General features: G+C 40.6%; 1 protein-coding gene across 1 annotated transcript; it reads left to right on the forward strand.

Moving 5' to 3' along the window:
• The first annotated feature begins 4,523 nt into the window (after positions 1-4,523).
• On the forward strand, positions 4,524-20,827 carry LOC147250399 (desmoglein-2.1-like). Its single transcript, XM_086225282.1, has 14 exons — positions 4,524-4,639; positions 8,557-8,679; positions 10,176-10,334; positions 10,452-10,593; positions 11,354-11,514; positions 11,609-11,743; positions 11,926-12,111; positions 13,424-13,881; positions 13,974-14,116; positions 14,360-14,581; positions 14,939-15,181; positions 16,236-16,366; positions 16,478-16,786; positions 17,958-20,827. Exons 1-14 carry the CDS (start codon positions 4,595-4,597, stop codon positions 19,239-19,241), a joined length of 3,741 nt encoding a protein of 1,246 aa, XP_086081408.1. The 5' UTR covers positions 4,524-4,594; the 3' UTR covers positions 19,242-20,827.
• The last annotated feature ends 302 nt before the right edge of the window (positions 20,828-21,129 follow it).

Raw genomic sequence — 21,129 nt, forward strand, 5'->3', positions numbered from 1 at the left:
CAAAGAGTCACTGCTTTGACTCTCATTTCCCCCTGTGACCATTTAGTAGTGTCCTTGAGCAAAGGACTAAACATCGAATTGCTCCTGATGAGCAGGTTTGCACCTTGCATGGCAGCCTCCACCATCAGTGTGTTGGTGTGTGCGTGTGTTTGTGTGTGTGAATGAGGCAGCACTGAGTACAGCTAAAGCAGAACGTTCCTGTATAAATAAAATGAGTCCATTCATTTACCATAAATGGGATGAATCTTTACAACTCATCTCCTTGTTCCTGACATTGAAAATGATCAAATCCATTGAGGAAATTACTTAATCTAGTTTACCTAAACATATTAGAAATTCTGAAAGACAGAATGAAGCTTTTTAATGTTCATAATAATGATTATATTTTAATCAAGCTCTCTTTTTGCACAATTCAGTAGTGTGAATGAGACCCCTGAGACTCAAGGATGTGTTCCTATCACCAGTTCAGAGAAAGAGAAAAGAAAACTTTCTTTCTCTTATAGACTAATTCACTACATGAAAGCGCTTCATGCTCTGAGTATTCCCAAAACCAGAAAAAGCTCTTTGGGCGCAGACCAGTTAGACCCCTATCATATAAATATTCCTACCCTTATTATTGTCTATTTCGCTTTGTCTCAAGTTTTTAACTTGATGATCTTCTCTTGTTCAACCCCTCAGCATCACCATACAGGTGGACCACATAAGGGTGGAAATAAATTAATGGAGTTACACAATTAAACCCATTTCAAGACTGCTGGCTTCGATTGTAAAGGAACAGCTCTGTTCTCTGTTGGAAAGTAGTTGAACCTTCATCTATCCATCTATCTATCTATCTATCATCTATCTATCTATCTATCTATCTATCTATCTATCTATCATCTATCTATCTATCTATCTATCTATCATCTATCTATCTATCTATCATCTATCTATCTATCTATCTATCATCTATCTATCTATCTATCTATCATCTATCTATCTATCTATCTATCTATCTATCATCTATCTATCTATCTATCTATCTATCATCTATCTATCTATCTATCATCTATCTATCTATCTATCTATCTATCTATCTATCTATCTATCTATCTATCATCTATCTATCATCTATCTATCTATCTATCTATCTATCTATCTATCTATCTATCTATCTATCTATCTATCTATCTATCTATCTATCTATCTATCTATCTATCTATGTAGACAATCCCCATCTTTAATGTGTAAAAAATATGTAGCCTATCTTTTATCTGGTTGTCAAGGCAGAGTGATGAGGATCAGATGGCAGCTGAACCAGGGCAGCATCAACTTCTGCAGGCTGCTCATGATCAGATGAAAAAGTGGTGCTCATATGAGCATTTACATTTTACCAGGCAAACATAATAAGAATTTAGTAAAATGACAATGACATTTGGGTAACCCATACTATAACCCATTACCCATAACAAAACCACACTGTAGTTACATTAAAACAAATCTCAGATTCAGTTGGCGACTGTATGTTAAACGAAGACTTGTCAGTTTGTCACAAAAGCATTGATTGTCCACTGTTGGTACATTGTTGTTTCTCATTGTACAGCAGAAACTGCAACTGCGATTATACTTGCTGTTGTAAATGTGATACTAGTGTAGTATTGGGAGACAGTATCACAACAACCCTGTCAGAGGCTGTGTGTATATCTACTGATTGTGATGTGGATTTTAGGAACTGGGCTGTTTTTTTACTTCCAGTCTGCTGACATACAGTAGACAGCTGTTTGATCTCTACCGGCCAGGTGCCACGAACATTTATCCACCAATCCTTTGATGGGACATTTTGCTGAAGGCATTAACAGTCCTCAGTGACACATCATAAACCCTTTCATTCTGAAACACAGTTCAACTCTCACTAAACCATGAGTCATAGACAGAAACGCCTGAGACACGCCTGAGACACACCTGAGCAGGTTACCTGAAACAAACACCACACCCTGCCAGTCTATTTTCTGTCAACTCCTAGAATGCCACACACACACACACACACACACACACACACACACACATACACACACACGCGCACACACACACACACACACACACACACACACACACACACACACACACACACACACCTTACAAAACACAAGGCAATTACATCTGATAGTTCAAATCATGCACAGACAAACAACAAAGTCAAAATGGCATGGTTAAGGTCGCTCTTCGTAGAAATGAGACCATACCATCATCCGATCAGCCATATTGACAGACAAGTAGATGATCTCCATGGCAACCCTCAAAACTGTCATGTGAGTTGGGGACTGAGTGTTTGGAAGAAGAATGTTCATTGAAACACCCTCAACTTTTTTTGCATAGAGGGACATAAGCAAATAAATAAGGCATGAACCAAGGTGTCTGAATGTGTCCCGGGTCTTTTTCTTGAATGCTAAGACACTCCTCATGAAACTGGGACCAACTTCATCTGTACATTGGCTTCACACATTTGTCACACCCTTGTTAAAATCAATTAAGGGAGATTTTATGAAGAGACCCAATTTGCGGTTATCTATCTTTAAAAGGCGCCACAGGATGATGGGCTCTCAAATCATCCAAGGAGGATTTTTTTCTTTTTAGTTTTCTAAGTTGCCTTGGTTCATTTCTTAAATCTTTCTTAATATTTACAAAAAATAGTCTTTGGACAATCAGAATGAGAAGTCCTTGTGGCTTTATTTGAAAATGAATAAACAGAAAAACACAATTCATACTGCTGATTCTTGTTTTCTCAAAACAGGTGCAACGTGAACAGAATACTGCTCATGAGAACTGAGTTCAGCATTAATCACAGTCTTGTCTGGGTGTGACACTATCACTGCATCGCTTTGTTTCAGTTCAACCACTGCAATGACTCATAATCACTTTTTCTACTTTCAGAAGCATTCTTGAGTGTTACATGACTTTGACATGCTTACAAACTCAGCGATCCACGTCCAAAATGAGAGACTTCAATCAAAAAATATATCAAAAAAATAAATGAAATATATGAAAGAAATATAGACGAGCTAAATACAAAGAAAAAAAGAAATAAAACACAAATTAAAAGCAATTTAAGAAACACCACAGTTGCTCCAGAAGCAGCTGATTCAGCCAGCAAGTATCGAGTCGTATGTTCTCTATTCTTGGTGCTGGTCAAGTTCTTTTGGTAGCAGCATGTTAATTTGTCATTTTTGCTGTGACCAGATGATGGCATGAGGAATCTCTTACACTTTTGATGTAGTCTTGCAGCTTCCAGTTGTTTATGGCATTGCCAGTCAGTAGGACCGCAAACATTTAGCTAGATGAGCAACCCACCAGTTTTTGAGAGTATAGATAAACTGAGCAGGTTTACCAATAAGAGCCCTAGAGCCAATCCTTGTGGGACCACATGCATCATCATAATTCAAGATATTATGTATCCCCTACCCTCTAACTGGGATTTGAAACTCCTCAGGATTATTCCTGCTCGCCTGACTCAGTGTATATCTTGAGGTAACTCATTATCAACTGTATCAAATGCTGCACTACAATCTCATACCTGAGTTGTTGTCCTCTGTGAAACATTGCTTTGATTAATGTAAATTAAAAGAGCAATTTTCCATGCTGGAGGGAAGGAAACATGATTTCAAGCTGTCAAGGATGTCACGAGTGTAAAATAGCCATTTACAAAGTGTAAAAATTACCCAGCTAGATTTTAAAAAATCTTGTAAGTAAAATGTCAAATGAGATATCAGAGGACTTTAGGCAATTAGAGAGTTAAACTTGAATAACCATAATACCTCAGGATTCTACCCAATTCAGCACACTTGTTTCCAATAAATATTTACATCATTACATGGACTTCTTTGACTCACATTGATATTTGGCAGGAATTTAATTCAGGGGTAAGGCATGCTTCTGGGAATCAGTGTCAGCTTTTTGTCAGTAAATGTCTGATAACTCATCTTGAGTAATGCAGAGTAAACAAGCTCATTCCCATTCATCCACTGTCAGCATGGCAGTCACAAGGTCTGACGATAATTTTGACCCAGACAGTTCTCCTGATGACCCTCCTCTATTTATCACGACTTTCTCTCCTTCCTATTTATTTCTGATGCTTCTTCCACAATATGCCAGCTGTTCCTTCTCGTGTGGATGGGGCACATGGATGTGTTGGTTGTCCAGGGGTTGCTTGCAGCCTCAGCAGGCTGATTATTATTGTTTATTCTTTGAAGCATACAATTGAAGTAACCATGTAGGAGTGAGAGACAAATCCCAAAATGAAACCCAATGCCAATTTTCAAATCAACTGTTTGGTTGGAACAGCTCTTTTTGTGTTGGTAGGTCAAATGTCTCATGACTTTGGATAAGACATCAAACAAATGATGAAACAGTTTCTCAGTAATTCGTCTGCTTTGGATTCAAATACCCATGTATAGCGGCGCACCATATCGTTGTCTCTGTCTCACAGGTGTGTGTGGGCGTGTGTGTGAACTCCTCCTCCTTCATAAGTCAGAGCCTCAGCTCCATCAGCTCAGATTCAGTCAGGAACTCTTTGGAGTTTCATCAGGACCCTTAACGGATACTGTGACATTTCTTCAGTATGATTCGGGTTCTTTTGCTGGTTTCTGTGTTGTTCCTGTTTGCTGTGAGTACACTACTTCCACCATCACTTCTAACTGTCCTGTTTTTACTCTGCTGACGTCATTTTGTTTTTTTAAATGATCTGTTCTCAACGTCGTAACGAGACCAAATCCATTATAGTAAGCTTTAAACATTCAAATGTCATTGTGAATTTCAATAGTTACGGCACTGTAGTAGTAATAAATAGTGGTTCCAAAGAATATGTTACCTTCAGTCAGATGCAGCCCATCTGGGCCGCTGTAAGTAAATAGGACATTCCAGCCACCATGTTGGGCTAAATCATTTCTATATTCGCTTTATATTGCAAATAAACAGTATTAACATATCATATTTCATTCATGTTTATATCATCCTTTCAAATTCAGTAATACCATATTTGTATCTTATTTATCAGATGTCCTCTAATAAATGAGCTTGTAGGTGATACATGTACAGCCGGCCATAGATCAAATATACACCACTACTGCAAGAGAGTTTATTCATTCATGCTTCAACATACGCAGAGTATATATACAGAGAGCCAGCATGACAGCCTTTGTAAACAACTCAAATACATACACTTCTTCACTGTTCCATCATATTCACTGCTTCATACATCTTAGACATCAGAGCTAAACACTTTGTTTATTTCCTGTCATGTCCAATTTAATACGAGCTGTAACTCGACAGACTGATCCCTGCACGTTTTCTACTTAATGCATTCTTCTTGCACAAAGTAGCTGAAACATGCAATGGCCTGCAGAGTCAAACTGACTCATTAAGGGATGTAAAGCCACTCCCTTCTTTTCTTCCTCACATACCTCATCTTTTATCCTGGCATGCAAATGCACTGAAAAGAGCCAGGCGAGTTTAGCCAAATGTCTCAGGGGTGGGGGGTGCAGTAGCCTTGCTCAAGCTGAAAAACAGCTTCTTTGCTGCACTAGAAAATGTTTGAGTTTGCCTTCTACAAGCTGGGGACTTTTAAAGAATGGAAATTCTGGAACATGCACGTCAAGCTTACCTTTCACCACTGAAGTTCATTGTCCCATGTACAGTATTTCTTTGCCTTGTTCATGTCATCAGTAACTGTGAGTGGTTATTCTTGGCCAACAGCATAGCCATCTTGATCAGAGAACACCACTGGGCCTTGTTTGCCTATCAGGCCTAAAATGACCCAACCCAAGCCCTTTCCTTACACAATATCTGTTTTCCGTGCCGTTATTTTAAAAATGGCAAATGATAGGATTTGTCCAGGGTGAGCAGAAGTTTTATGTGTCATGGCATGTCAATTTACCCAGGACAGGAAGTGTCTACGTGAACGGCATAACGGAAGAGGCCTTTTTGTTACTATAATAAAACACCACCTGATCGCTGAAATAAAAAAATAAAAAAATAAAAAAACTGACACAAATCATGAGTGCGACGTAAACATGACAGAAATACAGAAACCAAAGGGCAACTGTCACATCAACAGAATCAGAGGCATCTGAGGGAGTTTCCACGGACGGGCACGGACGTAAACAAACGTCGTCGCAGCCGGAGGGTGGCTCCGTCTTTAGACACAACTTTATTGAGGCAAACTGTGCACACGGCTTCTGTCATCTTGCTCATATTTATCATCTAGATTAAAGACAAAATAATCCCAGAAAGGGACAGTTGCATTCCTTCTCTTTGTGAGTCCTCGACTCACTGTATTCCCATTGCTGCTAGCACCGCTAGCTATCTTCTCCACTGCTCTGCCTGCCTGTGACACAGCTCACGCAGCAAATGCCTGCCCTCTAGCGGTGCCTGATATGCGTTACAGTACATCAGTTTGATGGGAAATTGGCATTTGTGTAATTGACGGTATTGCAAATGATACCTTCAGAATTTCTTTTAAAATACATTGGAATACCATAATGCCGCTCAAGCCTAAATTTTATTGCTTTCCTATGTTTATCAGCCCTAAGTTGTAATTAGTGGGTAATGGAAAAATCAGCTCTGCAGATAAAACATGCCCTGTTCCTTTAAAGTTCCATCACAAAATTGAACATAACCCTCCTCAACTTTGTGAAATGGTCATGGTGGTGAACAACTGGATACATTTACATGTACTGTATTTGAGTAGACTTTTTGTATACTTGTGCTGTTTAAAGTAGTTTTTACAATCTGTAATTTTACTTTTACGTCAGTAAGTTGAGGTTTAAGTATTGTAATGGTAATTGTACTTGACTACATTTTCAATCACATCTATTACAGAGAAATAAAAAATGTAACCCTAAATAAAAAAAATTTTACAAATGAAGGGAAAAAAGTCTCAACCCAGAAACAACTGCAGTGAATGATGGGTAGGAGAACAAACTGGCACTAAATGGCAAGAAAGACAAAACTAACAGTGGTGCAGACCCAGTGGACATCTTCTGCTTAAAGTGCAAAAAAACAAACAAAAAAACCCACAGTTGTTTAATTATGCACTCTAAACTTAAATTCTCAGCCTCTCGGTTGTTCCTCAGCCAAGATTAAAGACGAAAGGCATTTGGTCTTTTTCAGTTAGGGTGCCTTTGTTTGGAATGGTTTGCCTGAGGGACTAAAGCTTGCTGGGTCAGTTTAATCTTGAAACCCTTCTGGAAACTCATTTTTCTTGAGTGACAAACTTTTATGTGAACTACGACATGTGCTTTGCTTTATCTGTCTTCTGTATTGTCCCTGTTCTTTCTTTTGTCCCTATCTTAAAGTGTGTTTTGCACACATGATCGTATAAAGCTTTGATCTTTTCTTAATTGCTTTGATGTTTTGACTTCTTTAAATTTGTTTGTGAAAAAGTGCTATACCAATGAATTATTTTATTATTATTATTATTAGTTGTTGTAGTAGTAGTAGTAGTAGTAGTAGTAGTGGTATTAGCTAATTTTCACTCAACCTTCTCCTCTAGTCTGAGCTCTTTTCATTGTTATTTCACAAAAGTAAACTATTTTTCGAATTGTTCCGTTTTCAGCTGCCGTTGTTGAAAGTAAACAAACAAACTCAGCAGCAGCAGGAAAGCTCAGCTGCCAACTAGCATTTTAGGGCTTCATCGCAGTACAACCAAGCTAGACTGTGGCAGAGCTATAAATGCTCACCTGTAGCATAGGGCCACATCAAGTCAGCCCAGAGGTATGGAACAGGCTTTGCGCCCGGACTGCTGTCACATTGCCGTGTCAGCTGTACAACAAACAACAACAAACGTGTTGGATTCCATTTTGTAAGCAGGTCAAATAGAACAAAAAAACTGCACAACGGATATGGCATAGTTCCTTCATATTATGTTTCATGTTTTCACGACCTCCATAGTACTTCACTGTCACTTCAACTCCTTACTTTCATGAATAAATAGTCAGGACAAGGAACTCAATATGAATGGATGGATTATGTACATATTTTTTTTTTTTGCTATGATAGGCAGGTACTAGGCATGTGATATGCTGAACTTCCTGTCTACTCTGTTGTCACAGTGGTTCTACAGGCTGACTGACACAAGTGGTTTATAAGAGTGCTGTTCGTTATGTACAAACTATTTTGGAACAAAGCCTAAAGCCACACATTTGGCAAGCAGAAGAAACAGAACTGAGAATACAGTTATACTGCTTTAATGTACTGAATCATTTGAACAAAAAATGAGTGTACCGTGAGGGTGTATATAATATGCCAATAGACATAAACCCTCTATCTGAAAAATTATGACTTTCCTGCACTTTATAGTACCTGCTAGCAGCCAGTTGTGATGGACAGCAGACAAACTCTGGCTGTGAAACTGAGTTTCTCTTCTCAAAAGTAACAAATGTATGTAAACAACATGCAGCATTTTTCAAGGTTTCCCTGAGATGGACTATTTGTTCCTTTTCTTCATTTATTGTAACGCTATATCATGTGGACCCTAGATTCATCTCACAATTTTGAAAATCTAAAATGTTTCTCATCTTGCAGTTGCAGACTGCTGCTGAAGAAGCCAACTCTGGAGACGTTCTGGTAAGAAGAAAAAGACACTGGGTTCCCCCACCGAAAAAGCTGATTGAAAATGTGAACTACACTGCAAATGAGGTTGCGAAGGTGAGTCACCAGTCCTTTGATTTCAACTTTCTTAAACCCTTCTTACAAACTTTGATACTTTGCTGGGCTCGTATTCAAAAGACATTTCATTTTACCATGAAGATTTCCTTGAGTTTCTTCTTCAAACTTCGACAAACCTGCTGAGATGGACTCAGGACACAAAAGAGATTTTCAATGGTCAGGGTTGACTCTGTTGCTATAGATGATGTCACGTCTCAGGAACAAGCTTACTTGGCCATGGTAATTTATAACATAATTCACATATAATTGTGGCAAAAGTTGAAAAGTTCAGGCTGAAATGTTTCCCTGTGATCTAAAGCCGTGTGGATATATTAAGACCACGTCGCACAACATCGTTAAAGACATGGTTGTTGAATCCCTGCAGCCTCTCTTTAATGATCACGTGGCATTTGTTTTAGGGCTACAATGTTGTGTACATTTGAAGCAAACTGGAAAAAAATAAAAGTGCAAATTGGCTGGAGGTCCTTCCACTCTGAACTGTAATGAGTCCACTGAAAACCTCTATAGATGAGAAATTTTGGACTGACCTATCAGTGTCTCCTAATTCAGCAAGTTTGGTGCCTTAAGATGTTTCATGAATGCAGGCTCAGACTCTTACCAAGTGAAGTTGCAGCATTGTTCCAGACTTCAAGTATTCCAGCATTTATCATTTAGTTTGTGGCAAAAGGAAGATGCTGAAATAGAAATTGAAACAAATCTTCTGGTCCATCAGGTTAAAAGACATCCAACAGCTATAAAATGGTGCCTTTAATCAATACATATTCAATACATCGATACATCACTGAAAGACTTCTAGAGGAAGGAAATGGAAGGAAAATGAAAACTTTGTGGAAGTTATTCAAAAAGTTCTCTAATCTGTAGTTGAATTACTCATTCAGTTTCTGAAATTCTTGCTAAAGCTCATCCAACACACACGTGCACACACACACACACACACGTGCACACACACACACACACACACACATCCTTGTACTTACATGTTTGTGAGGATCTTCATTGATGTAATGCAGTCCTTAACCCCTTTCATAATTGATGCCAAGTACAATGATGACAAATTAACTACTGCGGCTGTTGCTGACAGTCTCTCATATAATTAGAGGAATTACCAACAACACGATACAAAGCACCACACAAACATATCAAGTTAAATGAAAGCATCACATCCACACACAACCAGCTCCTCCGTACTTGCTGGCCAATGCCGCTAACATATGGAGTACACACAGTTTCCACTAGAGGGAGACATCAGAACCTTTTCAGTATCCTGGCAGGTGAGAGGTACAGTACACTGAAGAATTAGAAGTGTTTAAAATTTGTTGTTGTCCTTTTTCCTCTTCTCAAGACAAAGAGCTCAAGCTCTCCTTCTGTTTTTGTTTAGTTGTTTGTTTGTCCCATAAAAGTTTGACATGCTCAATAAAAACTTATGGATTAAAATGTGTTTTGATGACCCCTTTGACTCCTTTGCTTTGTTTCAGATTCATTCAGATTATGATGATGGCAAAGGGAATATTAAGTACTCTCTTGAAGGTGTCGGTGCAAGTCAGTATCCCTTCCATGTATTTGTAGTTCATCCTGAAACTGGATCGATTCATGTGACCAAAATTCTCGACAGGGAATACATCGCTTTGTACAATGTGAGCAGCACAAAATAATTATATTTTGCCTAATTTTTGACAGTATAGTGTCAAACATTACCTAAAAATCAGTCTTTAAGAAGTCATCATCTGAGATTTCATATCCTGCTGTTTCAGCTATCAGGCGTTGCCAAGTACAATGATGGTACTCTGGCAGAGACGAACATTCCCATAAACTTCAAGATTATTGATGAGAATGACAATGCTCCCGTGTTTGGTGTCATCAAGCCTCAAGCGGTGAAAGAGCTCAGTCCTGCAGGTTAGTGTTTCTGTTTTTGAGTACGAATCTGACGAATGACGGCAAACTAACTGTATGCTAAATCCAACATTAGTCCTATCTTGTACATAGGAAACCAGGGGGCTGGACTAAAAAGCAATATAAGAAGAGAAAGGCTATCTCTTAGTTAGCTGGATGACAAAACCTAACAACCATTGCACAAAAGCACTGTAGGTTATCAAATGGTTCCGTCAAACAAATGGGCCCGTTTACATAAAAGTGGAGTTCTTGACACCAGATGACCAGTCACGATGTGGGTGGTCTGGAGCTGCATTTAACCTAGATCCTTAAAAAAGAACAAAACAATGATGAACAAATATGAAGATTATAAATCCAAAAGAACAGTGTAAAAGCAGCCAAAGAAAAAAGGACAAAATAACACTCCACACTTGTTAGCCCTGAGACATAGTACACACATAGTCACAGATCATGCAGTTAACTCAATTAAATCAAATGCATGGTCATAGACCTGCTCTATTTATAAAGTGCTGCATTGGTTGATCTTGAAGTGAAATTTATGGAGTCTGTAAATAGTCATGTGATTGTTCCTTCATGATATGACCAAGTTATTATGCAGCTGAACAATAGTTACATCATATACACATAACAGGCTGAGCTATTATCATCCACTATCAATATCAAAGAGTTCAAGTCTCCTAACATACATTCCCCAGGATTGATCAAAGCACATCAGGACATACATCCATTAAACATGATACCTTCTGATGGTGTTTTTATACAGGAACATCAGTTTTCAAAATCACTGCAACTGATGCTGATGATGCTGCTACTTCCAACGCTAAGATCGCCTATTCCATCGTGAGTCAGAGCCCATCTGATGACATGTTCTACATGAACAGGGATGGAACTGTCTATCTCCAAAAGTCTTCCCTGGACAGAGAGGTATAAAATACACAACATATGGTGTGGGTAGAGAACTGAGGCTCTTGCTGAGCTTCTGGAGGAGATAATGACTATGAAATGTTTCATATTCCAGAAATCTAGTCAGTACTCTCTGACAGTGAAAGCTCAGGACCTCGATGGCAAACCAGGTGGAAAGAGTGCAACCAGCACTGTCATTATTAATGTCCAAGATGTAAATGACAACCTTCCTACTCTGGAAAAAGAACAGGTACTTTTCTCTGTTACTGACTTTTATTTTACAGTTTTTCTCATTCAGTTCGATGCATCTCTCAGACCAGAATTACAATTCTCAATGCAATTTTTTTCGACCTCCACATTCCCTATGGAGGCATTTATCTTAGGCTAAAATGGTAAGTGTGTTCATTAAGTATGTAATGTGTTTATGTGCAGTATGAAGGCAGCATTGAAGAGAACACCCAGGATTTGGAGGTCATGAGATTCAAAGCTCAAGATCTAGACCTGAAGGACACAGAGAACTGGGAGGCTGTGTTTGATATTGTCAAAGGCAACGAGGCCGGGTACTTCAGCATCAGAACAGACCCTAAAACAAATGAGGGCATCCTGATGCTTGACAAGGTAATTAACACAGCAGTTGAGATCTATGTGATATATCCATCGTCATCTTCCGCTTATTCCTACACATTAAGGGTCGCGGGGGCGCGGGGGGGGGGGGGGGCTGGAGCCTATCACAGCGTCTACAGGCGAGAGGCAGGGTTCACCCTGGACAGGTCACCAGTCCATCGCAGGGCCAACAAAGAGACAGACAACCATTCACACTCACATTCATACCTACAGTCAATTTAGAGAATCAATCAGCTTCGTCCCCATTTGCATGTCTTTGGACGGTGGGAAGAAGCTGGAGTACCAGAGAGAACCCACACAGGAACAGGGAGAACATGCAGACTCCACAAAGAAAGATCCCACCAAATATATATATATATACATATACATAAACAAAGGAAGGGAGACAGTAAATTGCCAATAATATTAGCATGAAAAGAAAAGGGAGTTGTAGATCAAATATGATTGCATTCAAATGCAGGCAAAAGGTTCTGCCTGGTATTTGAGACTAGAGGTGCCTAGGGCATATGTTTAGAAGCAATATAATAGCATGTAAACTCCAAGTACAGCCTATTGACATATTGTGAAAAGTCTTTCCACCTCCAGTCTTCTCACCAGCATTATATGTCCAGTTTGTGCAGTGGAGTTAGCAGCCTGACAGCTCTACAGAGGCATTGGTAATGCTGAGATTCAACCACATCTGTATCAGAACCCGAATATAACAATGCCTTGCTGCAATCTTTCCCTCACTCTTAGCTCATCCGCCTTGTCAGAAAGAGATCATACAACGATGACTGATGACTGTCTTTGTTGGTGTGGTGTAGCTTTAGCTTACCTTGTAGCCTCTCCTGTTCCCTGCTTGTGCTTCAGCTCTCTCCTGGGATTTTAACAGATTAGATGATCTCTACTGGTATCTACTTGCAGTCAAATACAAGGTGATTTTATGTAGGGCTGTGTCTTTGTTGTTGTCATTGCACAATCGACACAAGCAGCAATGAAGAATGGAAACCAATTGACACCCCCCCCCCCCCCACCACATAATAAAAATTGCTCTTTGGCCAAAGTGGTCAGGTAGCAACTTGTGAATCACCTATCCTTACGCCCAGTGGGGTACAATGATTTTCAGATGGGATTTGATTCTTAGTGGGGTACATCAGATGGACTGAAGGCTTTATTTGTAGTGCATCTTTTGTATTGAACATGACAATAACGAAATCTAAATATTTGAGCAGCAATCTATATACCACCAAATTAACTATGCCTATAATTTTATGTAAAGAGCAAGTGAAAAATAACTTTCTTTTGTCTATTGTATTTTATTTTACAGGCTGTGAATTATGAGGATGTGAAGGACCTTGATCTAGGAATAGCTGTGAGAAATAAGGCTCCCCTGTTCAATGGGTCTTCATCAATTTCTGGAGCTTCTATAGGTTTTGGAGGAGGAGGAGGCGGTGGAGGAGGAGGAGGAGGAGGAGGTGGAGGAGGAGGAGGAGGTGGAGGAGGAGGAGGAGGAGGAGGAGGAGGAGCTGGGGGTGGAGGACTAGGGGGAGGAGGAAGTGGTGGCGGGGGAAGTTGGTCCAGCGGATCATCATGGCAAAGTGGGACGTCGTTTAAAACCTATCCAGTCAAAATCAATGTGAAGAACCAGCGTGAAGGCCCAAGTTTTGATCCCGCAGTCAAAGCTATTCCCATCTCAGAGGGAGGCCACTCTTTCAGCATCAAGGATGTTATCACAACCTACTCTGCAATCGATGAAGACACTGGGAAACCAGCAGAGAATGTCAGGTGAGTGAATACATATGGATCTCTTTACATAGATGAATCCGTCATCAATCTAAGTGGTTACACCCCATTATAACCCTTGATTTGTTCTGCAGGTATGTCAAGGGCTCAGACCCTGACAATTGGCTAACCATTGACCCAGAGACAGCTGAGATCAAACTGAACAAGATGCCTGATAGAGAATCTACATTCCTGGTCAATGGGACATACTTTGCTAAAGTACTTTGCATTTCAGAAGGTACTTTCTTCCTCTCTCTATCTTCTCCAGTTGGATGTTGTACTTTTAATGAGTAAGAAGTAGTTTTCTTCATCAGGATGACATATCCTCTCGCACTAGTCTGTCTTGTCCTGTGATACAACTTGTTTCCTGAAGTAATAGTGAGAAACTGTATTGCAAAAGGGCCATGGCTCACCAGAGCAGCATTTTGTCCATGAGAGAATAGAGAATGATATTCCCTGGTGTCTATTTTTTCCATCACAGATATGCCCTCTAAAACAGCCACAGGAACTGTTGCCATCCAGGTGGAGGATTTTAATGACCACTGTCCCACCCTGACCACTAACTTCAAGACTATGTGCGCCCCCAGCGATGCTGTTATTGTCAACGCAAAGGATGAGGATGCGTACCCTAACGGACCTCCTTTCCACTTTAGCATCATCCCAGAGGGCACTGAGGGCAAATGGAAGGTGGAGCATCTGAATGGTGAGGAGAGTGGGGGAAGTAATTTCAAGTTTGTGGTAGCTACATAAAGACAGAATCAAATAGTCTTTAGTCAGTAATGAGTCTGTACTGCCACTTTTCTCTGTGATACATCAAGTAGGACTTGTCAAAGTAAGCCATTTTAAAATGTCAAAACAGAAAACAACAACAAATAAGTAATGAGGCTTTTTCTGCAGTTTGTATTTGACACCAGTGGACAACTATAATGTCTAAAACCTCTTTCTTTGAAATTAGAATGTTGGAAATATATAATTAATCTGTCCATACAGTTCTGACCTTGAGACAAAAGCAGATTGATTTACTTCTCAACATCTTGTATGTTTGCCTTATTCTGAGCAGACACTGCTACTATCTTGAGGGCCGAGGAGCCCCTGTGGTCTGGCTACTATGAGGTGGAACTTTTGGTGACAGATGCGCTGGGAGAGGCCTGTCCAGAACCACAGAAAGTAAAGGTCCAAGTCTGTACGTGTGAAGATGGAGTGATATGTGGAAAAAAAGGGGCCAATGGTCAAACCAGCAAAAGTGCAGCGTTAGGACCTGCAGGCATTGGACTACTGTTCCTGGGCCTGCTGCTTCTGCTACGTGAGTATGAAGATGCTCATTCTCATCCAGGGTCCCTTAACCTATTTGCTGCATTTAAGAAAAAGTCAAGAGCAGCTGAGTTGAAGAAAATGATTTAAAACCAAAAAGGATAATGGCAATTATATCTCAACTCAGTTGTACGACAGTAGCTGTTTTTTAAGGTACATGCCTTTATATTGAATGTGAAATACTATCCAGTGCTTTTCAGCATCCTTAATACATTAAGTATTAATTACTTTGTTTAAATGTGTTAATTTTTTGTTTTAAAATGTGTAAGGTAGACAGATCAGGGACATGTTGAGGAAACACCTAATCTGACCCTTCTCCTCTTTATCCTTAGGGGTAGAATGAGTCAGAAGATTTAAGATCCAGCTCTTAGTGAATACTTAGCACTGACAATGTTGAATACTGAATATGATGTATGCTGAAAGACAGTGTTGATTTTGAATTATTGGTTGTGGTCAGTTGTGGTTAAATTATATTAAAAAAATTCTGAAACTTATTCTGACACTAGATAGCAGCACCTGTTGCCAATCAAACTTGAAGCACTTTGTTGTACTTACTAAGGTTTTCCATCCAGTAATCCAGTATGTCTATACTGATTATCTGTCATGGGTCATGGGGGGGGGGCTGGAGTCTGCTGACTTCAAGGCGAGGGGCAGGGTACACCCTGGATGGGTTGCCAGTCCGTCACAAACTAAGGCTTTCCCTCCAGTCTAAATTCTTGCTTGTGTTGTACATCGCTTTGGACAAAAGCGTCTGCCAAATGAAACTATAGAATTGTAGAATCAGTGTCATTTATATGCAGTAAAGGGAGAAAAACATCAATACATAGTTGTGAAAAAGGCAGGATTTCGAACAATTTTTTTAACAGTTCTCAATATTAAGACCAATATTTACATTCTAAGAACTTACCAAGATTTAGGTAAGAGTAAAGTCCCCTTCGATTGATAAAGGACCGTATTAATGATTGCACCTTTCTTTCAAGCACTTCTTTGGCACCTGTTCCATATTTTGGGAGCCAATAAGTAAAACCACACTTTGTGTTTCACAGTCATCCCTCTGTTGCTGCTCTTCTGCACGTGCGGTGGGGCTGCAGGTATTCCAGGAGCCTTCTCTGAGATTCCTTTTGACACTAAATCGCACCTTATTAACTACCGGACTGAGGGCCAAGGGGAGAACACAGTACGTTCAACACTTTCTTTACATTTTCAATGATCTTTTCTACTACAGTGGGGTAGTAGGTTGTAGGGTTAAACAGTAGCTTGTAACATTTGGATCCTCTGCCTGTTACAGGAGGTGCCTCTCCTTAACATGCCAGCTCAAGGGATTGGAGATATGGCCGCTGTGGACATGGGTATGGCTGCCAAAACCGCAGCAGTGGCACCCATGGATTTCCAGAAATCTCTCACTTCTGTGGATGGGATGAATGGGGCCATGTATCAAGATGAATTTGTGAGTAGCCAAAGAGAACTGGGAATAATGAACCAGAGAGGTGGAAATGGGCTGTACATGGATTTTGTAAGAAGAGAGTCGAGAGGAGGAGGACTTTATGATGATGGCATGGCTCTGCCTGACTACTTCCTGAGACAGTACTACACTCAGGTGAGGAATCCACAGGTTATCTCTTTGTATTTCTCCTTCTTATTCCAGAGCAAGCTAAAATGCTCAGTTGTTTGGAACTGCCAGCAAAATTCAACCTTTTCTTGTATTTCCTCCCTCAATTGCATCTTCAAAAAACCCTCAACAAATGACCCAATTGGAGTTTTGCTTGATCAAACATTGTGAATTAAAACATTTTAAATTAAACAGCACTGTACACAAATGTTTGTAGTAAGGTGCTGTGAAAGCAGCACTTTTGTCAATGACAGCAATGGAACTATTTTCAGAGTATTGAAGTCATCTTTTTTATTTTCATAAATGTATTAAACACACTAACAAAATACTAAAGTTATGAACTTAAGCAGCATTACAGCTGCAACAGATTTCCTTAACTTTGAGATCCATGTCAACAGCATTACTAGACTGGCTTTTAATAGTCCACCCACCCATCCATCCATCCATTTTCTACCACTTAACCTGTTGAGGGTCGCTGGGGGTGGGTGGAGGGCTGGAGCCTATCCCAGCAGCCTTCGGGTGAAAGGCAGGGGAAAGGTTGCCAATCCATCGCAGGGCCAACACATAGAGAAAGACAACCATTCCCTCTCACAGTCACACCTACAGTCAATTTAGAGTATCAATCAGCCTCGTCCCCTCTTGATGTCTTTGGACTGTGGGCAAAAGTCAGAGTACCAGAGAGAACCCACACAGGAACAGGGAGAACATGTTAACTCCACACAGAAAGATCTGTGCCCGAGTCAGGGCTCGAACCTGGAACCTTTTGCTGTGAGGTGACAGTGCTGACCACTGCACAACCGTGCCGCCCCACTTTTTCATATTTTAGAACTAATTTCAAGAAACAACTCAGAACCTTAATCTTTATCTTAATACAGTTTCTTTTATTATTTGATGATTGTATAATGTAAATAGTTTCTTATGATCTGCTTTATCTGAACCGTTTGGAACCATCTTTTGTATTGGTATTATTTAGATCTCAGTCCTACCTTTTTTGTATTGTTTTATTGATGAAAGCACTTTTAGTTGCATTTTATGATAGGAAAGATATTATTATCTTGTCAATGTCAGGGAAAGAGTTGACTATATCAAAATAATCTTTAAAAATAGATGGTGCTCAGTCAACAAAACACCTTAACATGATTTCTTCATTTCTCTACAGAAGGTGGGCAGTGGAATGGAGAATCCTGCAGTGAAAGACAGTCTATTGGTGTATGACTTTGAGGGCCAGGGCTCTCCTGCTGGTTCAGTGGGCTCCTGCAGCCTAATAGAGTCTAACAATGACCTGGAGTTCCTCAGTGACCTCGGGCCAAAGTTCAAGACCCTGGCAGAGGTGTGCGGGGGCAAGACAATTCCAAGTGAAGTTCAACCAGCCCCAACTCTTCTGCCTACAGCCTCCATCACTACTCGTACTTCCATATCAGATGTTAAAGCTCCCCAGCCCAAGCTGCAGCCAGAGATTTCCAGAACAGAGAAGACATCAGAGCGTTCTGATATGGTGAAGACTACACTGAGAGAAGAAATGAGCACTGTGAAGGAAGGGGTGACAAACCAAGGCCAGATGTTCATGCTACAACAGCAACAGCCTGTTTACTATACCACCACCCCTGTGATGCAGCCAATGCACTATGTAGTCCAGCCACAAGTTCAGAACACCATGTTGCTAGCTGAAGCACCAGTTACTAACCTACAGGGCATGGTGCTGGTTAATGGTACCCAGACTGGGCCTGCACAAGGCATGGTCGTCCAGGGACAAACAGTGATGTCTGCCGGACAAGTTCAGGGCCCTGGCATGGTGCTGCTGAACAGTGGTCAGACTGGATCCGCACAAGGCATGGTAGTTCAGGGACAAACATTAATGTCCGGTGGGCAAGCTCAGGGCCCTGGCATGGTGCTGGTGAACAGTGGTCAGACTGGATCCGCACAAGGCATGGTAGTTCAGGGACAAACATTAATGTCCGGTGGGCAAGCTCAGGGCCCTGGCATGGTGCTGGTGAACAGTGGTCAGACTGGACCTGCACAAGGCATGGTAGTTCAGGGACAGTCAGTGATGTCAGGTGGACAAGCTCAAGGCCCTCGCATGGTGCTGGTGGATAGAGGTGCAGTCCGTGGCAGCAAAACAAATCTGATCCCCACAGGGTCAATGAAAGCACTAGGGAGCAAAAGCTCCCTCATACAAGGGGGTGCTTTACAGCCAGGAGGGCTCTCAGGATCTCAGACATATTTGGTGGTTGAAGGGTCAGCTGGCAGCGGAGGACAGCTTGTCCAGGACGGAGGAATTTTATCTGCAAAGAGCAATGTGTCTGGCTATCAAAAATTCCACACCAACAAGGGCAGCATGTCAGCTGGCTCTCTGAGCAGGGTGGTTGGTTCCACTGCCACCAAAGTGAGCACAACCCCCACTTACAACAAGGTTGTAGTACAGGAGAAATTCACTGAATTGTAATGTAGGGACAACCTCTCACAATACAGTTCAAACCTCTGGCAAGGATCATGTAATTTAATGAGATTTTCCCTGTTCATTGGTGAGGGTTTTGTGCAGCAGTTAATGCAGAAATGTGTATATAATATTATTTTATTCCCAGTGTTTAGCATGTTTTTGAAAGGAATTTTTTTGAGCACCTTTGAATGTTGATACAGGCTCTCTCTAATAAGGCATACAGCATGGCATTGATACATTACCCACATTTACAAGATGGTATGTGGCCTTTGTTTCAGAATATTTTTTTGTACAAATGTTGGTGCTTGCTGGCTGGTTTTTAACATTTTCAATCAATTTCCAATAATAACAAGAATAAAAATAAAACCGATAGTAATCTACTTGAGCTTCATGCTCCCCTAGACAACCAGAGCATCCAACCACCTCCTCTGACTGACCCAAGTGCTCCTGATGTAAGTCAGCATGGTGCAGCACCATAGGGTTCCCTAGAAAACCACAACATCTTTCCGTCTGCAGGATCTTTCAGTTTCTGAAGCATCTTCACTTGTTTCAAGACCTGGAAGTGCAGTCTTCTCTCACAACAAACACATAAACACACAAGCAACACTGCCCTCTACTGTATGACGGTGAAAAAAAACACTTCAGTGACGGGGAAGTGTTGTCTCATAAATAATGGAGAATCTTGGCAGGGAAGTGTAAATAGTGAGCAACTGTATTACACCATAATCTTAGCATTGTAAATCTACTGATATAAGCCTCTACAGCTACTAGCCTAAAGTCTAGCTCTTTATTTCACATTCTCTAATGTACTTATTTGCTTTGGAATTGATAATAACCAAATAACCTCAGACTGAGGCCTTTTGATTATGAAAGGTATCTCCAACATTGGCACCCTGTAATTTGCAATTTGGTGTGCATTTGAATGTAATTGGTTTGTGTCAGAGAATTATGTAGCAATTGCAGTTGCGATTCATCGTCTTCCGCTTAGTCCTTTCTATCAAGGGTCGCGGGGGCTGGAGCCTATCCCAGCAGCTACGGGCGAGAGGCGGGGTTCAGCCAGGACAGGTCACCAGTCCATCGCAGGGCCAACATACAGAGATGAACAACCATTCACTTGCAATTGCAATTTTTTTTTAAAATTTGAATTATATAAGGACTTTGCCCGGACTTTTTTTTGGATTGTTCAGACTGATAACATTTTGTCACTGGATATTAAAAAAACAACTCAAAAGCTCATCTGTCTAGGAAAGGCCTGATAGACATTTATATTTTGTAAGATGTGATTGTTTTTATGTGTTTTATTAACAACGGGTAACTTTTCTTGCCAATGTGTTGTGAATTTTGGCCAATTTCATGTTTTTCTTAGAGATGTCTGATGGAAAGTACATAGTGTTTATTTACTTCATGAAAACAACACCTTAAGGATACATTTTTACGTTGGCTGGTGCCTGCATGAATGGATATAATAATCATCTATGGATCATAGTCTGTCATGTCTGTGATTCATCGCTGAAGCACTGTAGAGAGAGGTTACATGTTGCCATATTCAAATAGATGAAAATTTTTAAATATAAAGTGTCAATCCATCCATCCACCTTCTTCTGCTTATTTCTGTTAAGGGTTGGGGGGGTGGAGCCTATCCCAGCTGCTTTTGGCCAAGAGGCGGGGTTCACCCTGGACAGGTTTCCAGTCCATCACAGGGCCAACACATATAGACAGACAACCATTCACACTCACATTCACACCTACAGTCAATCTAGAGTATCAATCAGCCTAGTCCCCACTTGCATGTCTTTGGACTGTGGGAAGAAGCTGGAGTACCAGAGAGAACCCACACAGGAACAGGGAGAACATGCAGACTCCACAAAGAAAGATCCCATGCCCGAGCCGGGAC

This window comes from Aulostomus chinensis, chromosome 14, assembly GCF_037954235.1.
Source record: "Aulostomus chinensis isolate RoL2024-O1b breed Wild chromosome 14, RoL_Achi_v1.0, whole genome shotgun sequence".
Taxonomy (NCBI): Eukaryota; Metazoa; Chordata; class Actinopteri; order Syngnathiformes; family Aulostomidae; genus Aulostomus; species Aulostomus chinensis.